General features: G+C 41.0%; 1 protein-coding gene across 4 annotated transcripts in view; it reads left to right on the top strand.

Moving 5' to 3' along the window:
• Nucleotides 1–6,263: 6,263 nt before the first annotated feature.
• Nucleotides 6,264–12,482, top strand: part of RAP1GDS1 (Rap1 GTPase-GDP dissociation stimulator 1) — a 156,035-nt gene continuing 149,816 nt past the window's right edge. For all 4 annotated transcript variants that reach the window (XM_044224440.1, XM_044224441.1, XM_044224439.1 and 1 more), the window contains exon 1: nucleotides 6,264–6,415. In XM_044224440.1, coding sequence (XP_044080375.1) covers nucleotides 6,412–6,415 — 4 coding nt within the window. In that variant the 5' untranslated portion in view covers nucleotides 6,264–6,411. The remainder of the gene's footprint in view (nucleotides 6,416–12,482) is intronic.

The raw sequence follows: 12,482 nt of genomic DNA, 5'->3' as shown, positions 1-12,482 counted from the left end.
CAATAGTCTAAAAACACAGAGTTATAATAAATCCTTGTATATTATGGTTTCGAATCCTAGATGCAAAACAAGCTTCTAACCCCTTCTTTTAAATGCAATAGAATGGCAAAGCCAATTGAAATTAAAATTGGCTAATTATCATTTCAAGAATAAATGAGCCTATATCCTAATCAAAAGTAGCTGTGTTAAATATTCACAAATGAAATATTAGAGTAATGCAGATTCTGTCTTTCATATTGGTAAATTTCAGAGACACGGGAACAAAAATATATTTTATAGACAATAAAGAAAAAGGCAATCTTCAGATAAAGATATTTTATAAGTATTATTTTTTAATATGACAAAGTCACACAAAATATAAAATATTTTCCCTCAACACATTTATCTATGTATCATTACAGTGAGAACTAGAATCAGAGAGATTTAGATTTTACTTCTGCTTCCTTTATTTACTAGTTAAGATCCTAAGTTGAATTACTTAACCTCTGAACATGTTTCCTCTGTAGAGCTGAGATAATAATACCTCATTCAGAGTGCTGTTATATTATTTAAAATAAGCAACTACACAATACCTAATTAGTCACCAAGCCAATACCACTTCCTTAGTATTTCTCAAGACTATCCATTACTGGGATGCCTGGACGGCTCAGTCATTTAAGCATCTGCTTTCCTCTCAGCTCATGATCCCAGGGTTCTGGGGTCAAGCCCTGCTTCAGGTTCTCTGCTCCGTGGGCAGCCTGCTTCTCCCTCTCCCTCTGCCCGCCACTCTGCCTACTTGTAATCCCTCTCTCCGTCAAATAAATAAGTAAAGTCTTAAAAAAAAAAAAAAAAGACTGTCCATTATTTTGTCCCCACTGCTTCTATTTTAGTTCAGCTCACACCTAGAATATTACAATAGTTTCCCAGTCTCCAGTCTTGACCTCGTTCTTAGCCACTTCCCACTTTGCAACTATTACAATATAAATTTAACTATGATATTTTCGAACTTCAAACTTTTAAACCCTTCAATTACTCCCTGCTACCATCAGGATAATATCCAATACCTCATCTCAGCCATCAAGGCCTTATAAGATTTGATCCCTCTTGTTTACTTTTATTTCATGACCTTTTCCCTTTCCCCAAATCTGTCCACACCTTACCCTAGCCATTAAATGCTTGCACATTCCTCAAGACAAAACTGTCTTATTTACACTTGTGGTACCTAATTCCTAGGGAGCATGGCACATGCTGTCAACAAATATTGCTTTCTTTAACCTATTACTACTTTTCCTACCCTTATACTGTTTTCATCATGTTATTATATTTCTCAGAAAGTTTCGAAGACTCCCTGTTTCTTACCTTGTCAAGTTTAAATTCCTTTGCTTGGCTTTTTTTACCCTCACGATCTGTCCCTCATACTAAATCTCTAGTCTTATTTCTAACTGTGCCCCAATATGCACCCTTTTTTATGGTCTTACTAATATGATGTATCTATGCCTTAGCATATGCTGCTTCGCTCTCTTGGAATAGATGTCTTTCTTCCAACCTCTCTCCACAAAAATTCTATCCATCCATAGCCTCTCCTTTTAAAGCCATCTTTGACTAATTTTTTTTCTTAATACGTCAGCACTCATAGACTTAGTAGGAGATTTTCTAATAGGAAAGACTTTAAAAATGGACTGTTCCCTATTTCTGTTTCACACGATACACACCTATAGTTATCTCTTACAGCACTTAGCATAGTGCTGAGCTCAGAACAGATGATGTTGTAGTGCTTTGTTCCATCTAAAAAATGCATACAATCTAGGGTTACAGTTGTTTGCAATATGTAGATATTAGTCAGTTTGAGGTGGCAGACTATGAAAAAAGAAAATTTTAATTTCATAATACTTAGAAAATGGTTAACATATTAAGTGGGGGACAGATAGGGTTACAACGGGCCAGGGGTTAAGACATTTCTGTTATTTAAACCTAGACTAGCCTAAGCTCACAGAGGTATTTCGAAAATAGAGTTTAGGTAAAAGACTGTTCACTGCCCACTCATTTTTTTTTCTTTAAAGATTTTATTTATTTATTTGACAGAGAGAGATTACAAGTAGGCAGAGAGGCAGGCAGAGAGAGAGAGGAGGAAGCATGCTCCCTGCTGAGCAGAGAGCCCGATGCGGGACTCGATCCCAGGACCCTGAGATCATGACCTGAGCCGAAGGCAGCGGCTTAACCCACTGAGCCACCCAGGCGCCCCAACTGCCCACTCATTTCTTTATCACTGCAAAGTTCAGTTAACTACTCCAGTGAGATTCCCTTAAATGATATTCAGAACGTTGTGGTGAAGGAGAGGCAATCAGTTCCCTATTATTCTTTTAAAGAACATTCTATCTCTTATGTTCCAACTTCCTCTTGCTCTGCCACTCCTAGTACAGTTCCTTTAAAGAATTCAAATCATTTTTAACCTCTTTATGAAGTTTAAATTCTTAGCCAGTTATGTGCATCAATGAGGTAAGTTATATTATAAACCTTGCCAAAATAGAATGATTGTGAGCTTTTCTAATAAACATTTTCTTTGATCTTTCTTCCCCTATGTCCAAAGCTATCTGCCTAACTATGAACCAAGTTTCAAAAAAACCTTGATTTACAAATACATTTGTGATACCTAATACATCTTTTAGATAGAATGTGAAAACCTCCACATTGTGCCAGAATGTCCTCTTTTACTTTGCAGCAGGTCTAATGAAATCCTAACTATTGCTTAACCCTGAGCATGGACACTAGCAGATTATTTCTGGAAAGCCATGACATCTGGAGAATATTTTCTAGCTATTTATGTAATCAGTGATTAGAGGTATCCTCAAAGCAATTTTTCTAATATGTAAGCTTTTTGAGATCAGGGGCCATAGTTTATTTTTTTATCACTAGTGCCTACTACAGTGCCTAATATGGTAGGCAGTCAGTCTCTATTCACTGAGTGAATAACCTGGTACAAAGAACAGTCTCCACCCAGCAGAAGACTCACAGTTTAACATAGAAATGACACAGATAGCAGCTGTCATCATCATCGTCATTAAAAATATTTATTGTTGGGGCGCCTGAGTGGCTCAGTGGGTTAGGCCTCTTCCTTCGGCTCGGGTCGTGATCTCGGGGTTCCAGGATCGCACCCCGTGTCGGGCTATCTGCTCAGCGGGGAGCCTGCTCTCCCCCCGCCACTGCCTGCCTTTCTTCCTACTTGTGATCTCTGTCTAATAAATAAATAAAATCTTTAAAAAAATATATTTATTGTCTAATATTGCCTAAAAATATTTATCTAATTTTACTAGTTTATAAAAAGAATATTACATCAATATTAACATCATTCTCTTAGGATAAAAACTCTGAAAGAATTCATACAACAAATTTTTATTGAACACTTGCTGCGTACTAGCTCTGTACCAGCACTGGGGATACAATGGCAAATAAAGCAGACAAAAATCTCTGCCTTTGGGGAGCTTAAATTTAAATTGGGGTGAATATCAATAGCAAAATATCTATTATTTTAGTGATAAGTGCTAAGGAAAAAAATCAATATGGAATTCAGAATATGAAGTGGGAGTGTTGAAGGTTTAGATAAAATGGGTAGATAGGGAAGTCCTCATGCAACTAACTTTTGAATAAAAAGATGAAGGCAGAAAGTAAAGATATGAAATAAGGTCATATTTCTAAAACAGGAGAAGAAAGGTGAGGTGAGGAGAACTAGCGTTTTGTGTAAAAGGGTAGATGTTACACTAGCCTACTTCCACATGTAGCATTCAGTATTGGGTCTCACCGCCATCATATCAGTGCGTTGGGACTCACTGTATGCAGTATGCCTAGACAGCCCTATGGTTTTAATTAGTAGGAGTGCTGAGGAAATGGATTGTAGAATGAAGCAGAACAAATAAAGCACTTAAACTAGTGTCAGGTGGGAGGTCACAAAGCTGCTTCAGCAGCTTGTTAGTTTGAATTCGTACATCCAAATGAAAGATAGAAGGTGCTCTTAGAAATTATTGTAATACAGAATTAGAAAAGAAAGTAACAGGAAAAATGAAGCAAGTAGATTTGAGAATCTGGAAGAGATTAATGAGAAAGACAAAAAAGAAGACCAGCAATACAAAAGGACCAATGGTGAGCTGGAGAGGTCCAAAATGAATGTGGAACATGGTGGGGGTGTGTGTGTATGTGTGTAACTTGCATTGGTATGTTATGGATTTGGTCATGTCCCCTGCAAACTCATATGTTTAAGACCTAACACCCAGTATCTCAGAATTTAACCATATTTGAAAATAGGGTCATTGTCGATGTAATTGAAGGTGAGGTCATACTAGAGTAGTTGGGCCCCTAATCTACTATGACTGGCATCCTTATTAAAAAAAGACACCACATTTGGACATGCCGTGTGTGAAGATTGTGGAGTTATGCCACTACAAGCCAACCACCTATCAGAAGCTAGGAGAGGCTTGGAAAAGATCCTTCCTTGGTGCCCTCAGAGGGAGGATGGCCCGGACAACACTTTAATTTCAGACTTCTGGCCTCTGGAACTGTGAGACAATTTCTATTGTTCCGAGCCACACCTTTTGTGTTACTTAGTTACCCGCAGCCCTAGGGAACTCATTTAGCATGTGAGATTAGTTTAAGGCCAAAAACAAAAACATCCATCTATCACGGAAAGGCAAAAAGTGCGTTATGAGTGATGTACCTGATTGTCTTAGGGATCAGAAAGACCTAATGGCTTGGACATCTGTAATTAAAATAGTATTTTCTTGTTTCACCAAACCTCTCTTTTTTAATTATCACGTCTCATTTTTGTTTTCAGAAAACTCACAGGAAATCTGCTCTGCTTAACGAATTACAAGGCACTTCTGACCTTTGTGCTTATAGTATCAAAAACGGTAACTGATCTGACCTTAAGAGAGGGTCACGGCTTAAGGGACGGGACGGAAAGCGCCTTTTATCAGCATTGAATTTAAAAAGTTGAAAGGGAAAAGCAACCTGGTTTCAGCTATGCAGCATCTCTCTTCCACAGGTTGTACTGCTGACGGAGGCCCTCTCCCCCGCAGGAGCGCGGCCGCTGCTGCCTGGGGAGAGCAGGGGAGAGCTACCGGACTCCGCACAAGTAGCAGGGGTCAGAGCAAGGCAGGGTACTGAGAACAGGGTTTCCTGCAGCCTCCTCCCGCAGGGCAGAGGAACGAAAACCAGCCCCTTGCCTGCGCGCATGCTCAGTCAGGAGTGCGCCGTCCATAGAGCGCGCCCGAGCTCACTTTTTCCCGCAGCTGGGGAGGCGCGGGGAACCGGCCGCGGCCGAGCGGACCGAGGCCGGCGGGCAGGCTGACAGGCTGGCTGGGCGGGGCTGCCGCTTACTCAGCCCGATTTTCATTCTCCTGCCTCGGTAACCCTGTTCCCGCCACTGTCAAAGGGAGTGGGGCGGAGCTGTGCACAGACCGGTAGGGTGGAGCCCGAGGGCACCCTAGTTAAATGGCCTTTCAGGCTTCTCCGGGGAATGGAAGGCCGCGCTTCTCTAAGAACACACTCCCTGAGAAAACCCTGGGGCGATCGCTCTTCTCGACTGCTCAGGCCTCTGTTTTTAAACTAGTCACAGCCAAGACAACCCCACTATCCCACTGCTGAGCCCGCTGAGGTTAATAGCCCTCCCAGCGACCACCCTCTGCTCTCCGCCCAGCGGCCCCACAGACTGCTTGGAAATCGGGCGTCCCCAGGAACCTATCTGCCAGAGGCACTGGCTTCGTCGTCTATACGTCCATTCCAGCTCCGTTTCAGGATGTCCGCCCTGCTTCCCCCACCCAAGCGTCTCCTCCGGGAAATTCCCGCCTGTACAGGAGGGTTGTCCCGTAATGAACACGGGCCCGTTTTCCGGGTGTGGGTTGGCGGGTCGGGGAGCAAGCCGGGGCAAGCCAGCCAGTAGCATTCGGGACTCAGTATATCCGCGTTGTATACTCTCTGGCCCATCCACCGCCCCTCAGGCAGTCGCCATCAAGCCGCAGCTGGTCCGCAAACACGCCCACCCGCACGCTCAGATTCACTGGCCTCGGGGGCGGGGGAGGGGGGAAAGGGTAATGGCACTGAGCATGCTCTGTGGAGAGGGCGGGGCCCTCTCGGGCCGCGAGTCTAAGCAGGCGCTCCGCAGGCCGGCTCGGCGTCCCCGCCGCCCGCCCGCTCGGAGCCGCGCCCGCCGCAGGCTGCGCCCGCCCCGCCCCGCCCCGCCCCGCCCCCCGCCGCTCGTCCCCGCCGCGGCCGCGCCGCCTGCAGCAGCAGCAGCAGCAGCAGCTGCTCCTCCCCGGCGGCCGCCCCCCGCGGGTCCCTCCCTGGCTGCGGGAGAGACTGAGGTAGAGGGAGGACACAGCGCCGCGCCGCTCGCACCAGAGACCTTCGCCTCGCCCAGCTGGCTCCTCACCCTCTGGGAGAAACATGGGTAAGTCATCCTTCCTCCCCCGTCATCGCCTGACATTTTTCTCTTGCTCGGCGTGTTGCAGGGTGGGAAGCATTTCTCGCGCAAAGTTGCCGGATTTCTCCAATCCACGCGTGTAATACAGTGGCTTTCCTCCGGGGAGAGTCGGCGCACGCGGAACGCACGCCGGTCCCCGGGCTGGGAGGGTCCCGAGCGCGGGGTGGGGTCGGGCCGCGGGGCGGACCGCCGCCCGGCTCTCGGGCACCTCGTTGCCGCGCCTCCCCTCCTCCATTCTTCCTGCCCGAGCCGGTGCCCCGGCACCGCCGAGCCTGCCTCGCGGGCTAGCATCCTCTGCCCCATCCCCGTTTCCCCGGAGGCCACCCGCTTCCTTTCCCCGGCGTCTGCTGCTGTAGAGGCTCGGTCCCACCGCGAGAGAGACCACTCCGCGTAACTTCCCTGTCAGGGCGACCTTTCCCCATCTTGAGGACTGTTCATCCCGAGGCGGGGAAGTGAGAGCAAGTAGTTTGTCAGGGCGATTGTACAACCTGCGCGGAGATTATTTTTGATGGGGGAGAACGGACAGCCTCATAGGTTGAAAGGATGACTTGTCAGAGGCCACGAGGAACGTGAGGAGGGAGGGATAGAACCGCTAGCTGTTGAACTGGTGTTGGGCGACTACAGTGTGCAGTACTGCTGTGCTCAACCCGTTTTTTCGGTTCCTTCGCGTGTCTGGTGTAGGAGGAAACGCACCCTGGAACATGTTACCGAACTTACATGCTAGTTATTCTTTCCCAGCTTTCCCTGCCTTAATCTACATAATCTGATTTTAGTTGCTTTGTATGCATGGTTAATCTCAAGAAATGGTTTTGGGTGAGATACTTAAAACCAAATATATTTTCTAAACCTACATATAATTAATTTATCTTAAAATTTTTTTCATAACATATTGCTGAAGTTTTAAGTTCAGTAATTACAAAAACGTCTGATGAGTTCTGTGATTAAAAGACGATTTTTTTTTTTAATAGTAGCGATTTGGAATACTATACTTCGACATGTTCCTAGTTTGCTTCCACTCCTGTTATAATTTCCTCTTTTTAAAATTTGCTCCTTTGGCATCTGTCAACCCGGACTTTTCCCACCCCTTCCGTGCAAGTTATTTTAAGCCTAAAATGAATGTGTGGTTCTTTCATCTGTCAATACAGTGCTCAACACGTCTAGAGTTCAGTCACGGCAACTTAGAATCTTCAAGGAAGTATCTAAATCTAGAAATGGTGTCGATGGAGCTTACTGGAAAAGCAGATCCTCCAAGCTCTGTTTCAGACCTTTGGCCATATATTGGGAAGAGACTAGTGTTGGAGGAGGAGGTGGTATGAATGAAAAATGAATCTATGGCCCTGAATTTTATTTTCAGTTCAGTTCCTCCCCCCTTTTAATGTAAAATTGGATGACCCATACGGACCTAGTTTTTCTCTAGGAGTAGAATTTTAAATAGGTATTAATTCAGGTTATTGAACACATTGTGAATTTTCCCTGAACATACAAATTTTTTCTCCTTAATTATAGGCCACAAGTTTGGCCTGTAAAATACATTTACCCATATTTCAAGGTGAGCTAAAAAATCCATTTAAATAAAATTTTAACTTACATGTTGAGTCAGAATCTTTTCAGTAGAAAAAATTCAGTTCTTTTGCAATACTTAAGAATGAAAATACTTAAAATTATTTATTTAAAAATAACTGATCTTCAAAATCTTGAATGTGATTGCTTAATCAATCAACATCAAAGAATGTTCAGATAGAAACCCATCTCTCATATGAAGCTTCTCAGATACTCTTTGATTAAATCAGTCTCCTCATAACACTCTATATCTTGTTGGAAGCTTTTTAGCACTACATAATCTGCCTTATAATGGAGTTGTTTATGTGTGTGTGTGTTGTGCATTTAGTCATGAGTTCCCAAAGATGTGAATTATGTCTTAACTAATTTTTGTGTACCCCATAGTGCTTTCCACATGGTAGATATTCAGTAAATCTTTGGTGAGTTCACTGTTGAACTTAAAACCTATCTATTATTTTCAATTATGAACTTGAAAGTATTGGCTCTGAAAATTCAGGTTGGTAGATATTATGGAGGTTTGGAGGAATTGGGAACAGAGAAGTATAATTATACTACGAGTCCTCTAAAAAAAAAAAAAAAGAAAGTTGGGTTGTTTTAGAGGTATGGGTTTTGGGGTAGCCTCTAGGCAAACCATTTCCTTCTGCACTGCTGTCTTCCATGGTAAGGAGGTTTAGTGTTTGATTACTAGGTATATGAAATAACATAAAATTGAAACCTTGTGTAGCAATTTCATATTTGGAGCCAAGGAAGTTATAACAATTGATACATACATTAGAGGTATCTGGACTGATGGTGGGAAAGAAATCACTTTTTAAAGTCTTTCTAAGAAATAAATAAGGTGATTAAAAAAAATATTCTCATGGCAGTGATTTCTCTATAAGAAAGTGAGGAAAACTTTCTGTATTGTCTTATGGGCCATGGCTATAATACATATTTTATCATAAATTCACTGTGTACTTAATATTTATTGAATATCACCCATGTACAATGAATTGTAGGAGGACAGAGATAAGACATTCATACTTCAAGTTGCATATAACCTTAATAGAAACAATATGATACATACACAGATAGCTGTAATAGAAATAAAGTATAAGTGATATAAAAGACCTTTACATGTATTATAGATTCAGGGCACAGAGAGGTTTTAGAAGAGCAATGTTATTTGAACGAAAGGTTGGTTAAGCTTTTGAAAGGTAGAAATGAATGGAGACTGTTAGGATGGGGTTAGCAGGAGAGGTATTGCACAAATGAAGACATAGAGATAGAGACCACTCAAGGATGATTAAATAGCCATGTTTGGCTGGAGCAAAAGGTAAGGTAAGAGTGGGTGACAGAGAAAAAAAAGTATTTGTAGGTAAAGACCAGATAATGGAGGACCTTAAATGCTAAGTTGAGGTTTTTTGGACTTTGACTTGTCTCTTGAGGGACTATGAAACATTTTTATGTAGTTAAGTGATGGATCACATCTGTGGTTTAGAAAATTAATCTGTTAATTGATTGAAGGATGGGTTAGATGAAAAAATAGAGAACACTTCAGAAGGTGTTTGTTGTAGTTTGAATGAAAAATATTTATCAACCAGAACTAGGCTATAGAAGTGGAAATAGAATGTTGCAAATGAAGAACAAGATTCACTTGCCAACCAACTGAATATAGAGTTGAGAAAGAAATACAGTATCACCTGGGCAATAAAGAAAATGCAGAACTATTAATATATATTTAATCCATTAGAAGAGGAAACATGAACAGTCAATTTTGGACCCGAAGAGTTGGACATTTAGATTCTCTGCTCATTGATGACAAGGACTCTCATTAGGTTTTGAATACATTTTTTTTTTTTTTAAGATTTTATTTATTTATTTGACAGAGAGCGATCACAAGTAGACAGAGAGGCAGGCAGAGAGAGAGAGGAGGAAGCAGGCTCCCTGCTGAGCAGAGAGCCCGATGCGGGACTTGATCCCAGGACCCTGAGATCATGACCTGAGCTGAAGGCAGCGGCTTAACCCACTGAGCCACCCAGGCGCCCTTTGAATACATTTTTAACATTAGTGTCTGGCACATAGTAGCCATGCAGTGAATATTTGTTGACTGGCTGAAACTAGGTAAGAAAATATTTAGGTAAAATCTAGGTAAAAAAAAAAAATTAACAAATAGTTATTTTAACTTTTAAGAGAGGATTTGAATAGGAAGTTATCCATAAATATCTTGAGATGGTATTTCAAGTTAGGTTGGAGGCTGAGAGGCAACAGAGAGAAGAAAATTTGTCCAAGGTTAAGAATCTTGAGGAATGACCCATTGTTGGGGAAGAAGAATGGAATGAGACTGAATGACACTGAATAACAGTGAAAGAGAAGTTGGTAGGAGTGAAAGACTAGAATTGGCCTGTGGCTAATTTCATTAAAGACTAAATGGTCAATAATGTCCGTTGCTTTGGGACAGGGTGGTAAGGACTGAGAAAAGGATCTGTGTTGATAGGGTTTGATTAGGATATTACCCAGGATATTTTCTAAAAAGCAGCTTTAAAAGATATAGTAGATATTGAGGTCAGTTGTAGAGGCTGAGTAACAAGTAAGTGGAACTAAAAATTCACTATGTATTCATGCTTTATCCCTTGGCCTATTTGAAGATATGTTAAGTAAGCATAGGTTTCTTTAAACATTTTTAAAACATTGCACTTTACATGGAATGACACATGCTATTTTCTTGCCTGAGAATAATTTGTAATTTCACCATAGTGCTTCACATTTCTTTGACATTCCGTTTTTTATGTCATTATGTCTTAGTATACTATACTTTTTATGCTTGCAAAATCTGTCGTGCAGAGTGAGCTTAGAAATGGTTTTATAATTTTACATGGCATTTTACCTAAAATACACTCTTTACTGATGAATGGTTTTATTACTTTTTATTTACTATTAGATTTTGTGAATGTGGGATTTCTCTAGTTATATTTATGCCTCTTACTATACTCTTAATTCCTGGAGTGTTTTTTTTTTTTTTTTTTCTCTATAAATATATATTAGCTTTATAGAGAAATTTCCCCCCGCTTTTGTTTTTAAGTTCAGGAATGGTTTCACAGATAAATGTAGAAAATAGTACTTTTACTTGTTTTTTTTTTGTGAATTAGAGTGATACATTTTTTTTTTGGTAAAGTGTTAATCAAATTTATTATTTTATTTAATTTTTTTATTATTATTATTATTATTTTTTAAAGTTTTTGTTTATTTATTTGACAGAGATCACAAGTAGGCTGAGAGGCAGGCAGAGAGAGAGAGAGGAGGAAGCAGGCTCCCCGCTGAGCAGAGAGCCCGATGCGGGGCTCGATCCCAGGACCCTGGGATCATGACTTGAGCCGAAGGCAGAGGCTTTAACCCACTGAGCCACCCAGGTGCCCCTCAAATTTATTATTTTAGAAGAGCATAAATGACAGATTGCCTAGTTCAGCAATTTTCCTTATGTTGGCATTGTATCTTTGTCCCATATACCTATTTTTTTTCAGATGGGAAAAGGGTTAAATTCACTATCTTTGGTAGAGTCATATTTTGAAGTCTCTAGTACTACTATATGGGAAGTTAGGATAGCGCGAATTCATTTTGAGAACTGTTGCGTTTTAGCTTTCACAATGGAAGTTTTGGGTGCCTTTGGGGAAAATAGTGTGGCTTTCCTCTTCAGAGATTCCAGGTCACCTGAATTTGGGCAATTCTGGTGTTATTGGTGGCACCAGCAGTGGCCATAAGAATTACCCAAATTTTTAGGAGTGCCTTGGTGGCTCAGTGGGTTAAGCCTCTGGCTTTGGCTCAGGTCATGATCTCCGGGTCTTGGAATTGAGCCCACATTGAACTCTCTGCTCAGCAGGGAACCTGCTTCCCCCTCTTTCTCTGCCTGCTGCTCTGCCTGCTTGTGATCTCTCTTTCTCTGTCAAATAAATAAAATATTAAAAAAAAATTACCGGAATTTTTAGTACTAAAACATCAGGAGGAGTGGAGAGGGAAGATCCACTCCTCTGTGAACTTCATGTTAACTTTAGATAATCAAATGTTCAGATAACAATTTATACTTTAATATATTTTAATATTATAATATATTATTTAATATTTAATATATTTATTAACATTTATTTGATATATTTATTAAATTTATTTATGCTTAAATTTATACTTAATTTATACTTTCTTAGGCATTTAACTTGGCAAACAGTTCTTTCTTGTGGAGAAAAGAGCAATAATAAACGAAGCTATCAGTAGGTTATGAAGTCTGTTTTGGTTATAAAATTCTGTGATTCCTTGAAACTGAACTTTGAAATATACTCAATATCATTGTCTTAAATATGCCATAATGATCCTTATATAATTCATTTTTCTTTAGTGTCAAAATACTAATGTCTATAGGTAGCACTTAAGGGTTTGAAACACCTCTTAGCTTTGTCTAACTAAATGGCCTAAAATACCATTACTCATACTGTGTAAGATATGA

The sequence above is a fragment of the Neovison vison genome, chromosome 11 (assembly GCF_020171115.1).
Source record: "Neovison vison isolate M4711 chromosome 11, ASM_NN_V1, whole genome shotgun sequence".
Taxonomy (NCBI): Eukaryota; Metazoa; Chordata; class Mammalia; order Carnivora; family Mustelidae; genus Neogale; species Neogale vison.
The sequence above is the reverse complement of the archived record's forward strand: the minus strand, read 5'-3'. Positions and strand labels throughout refer to the sequence as shown.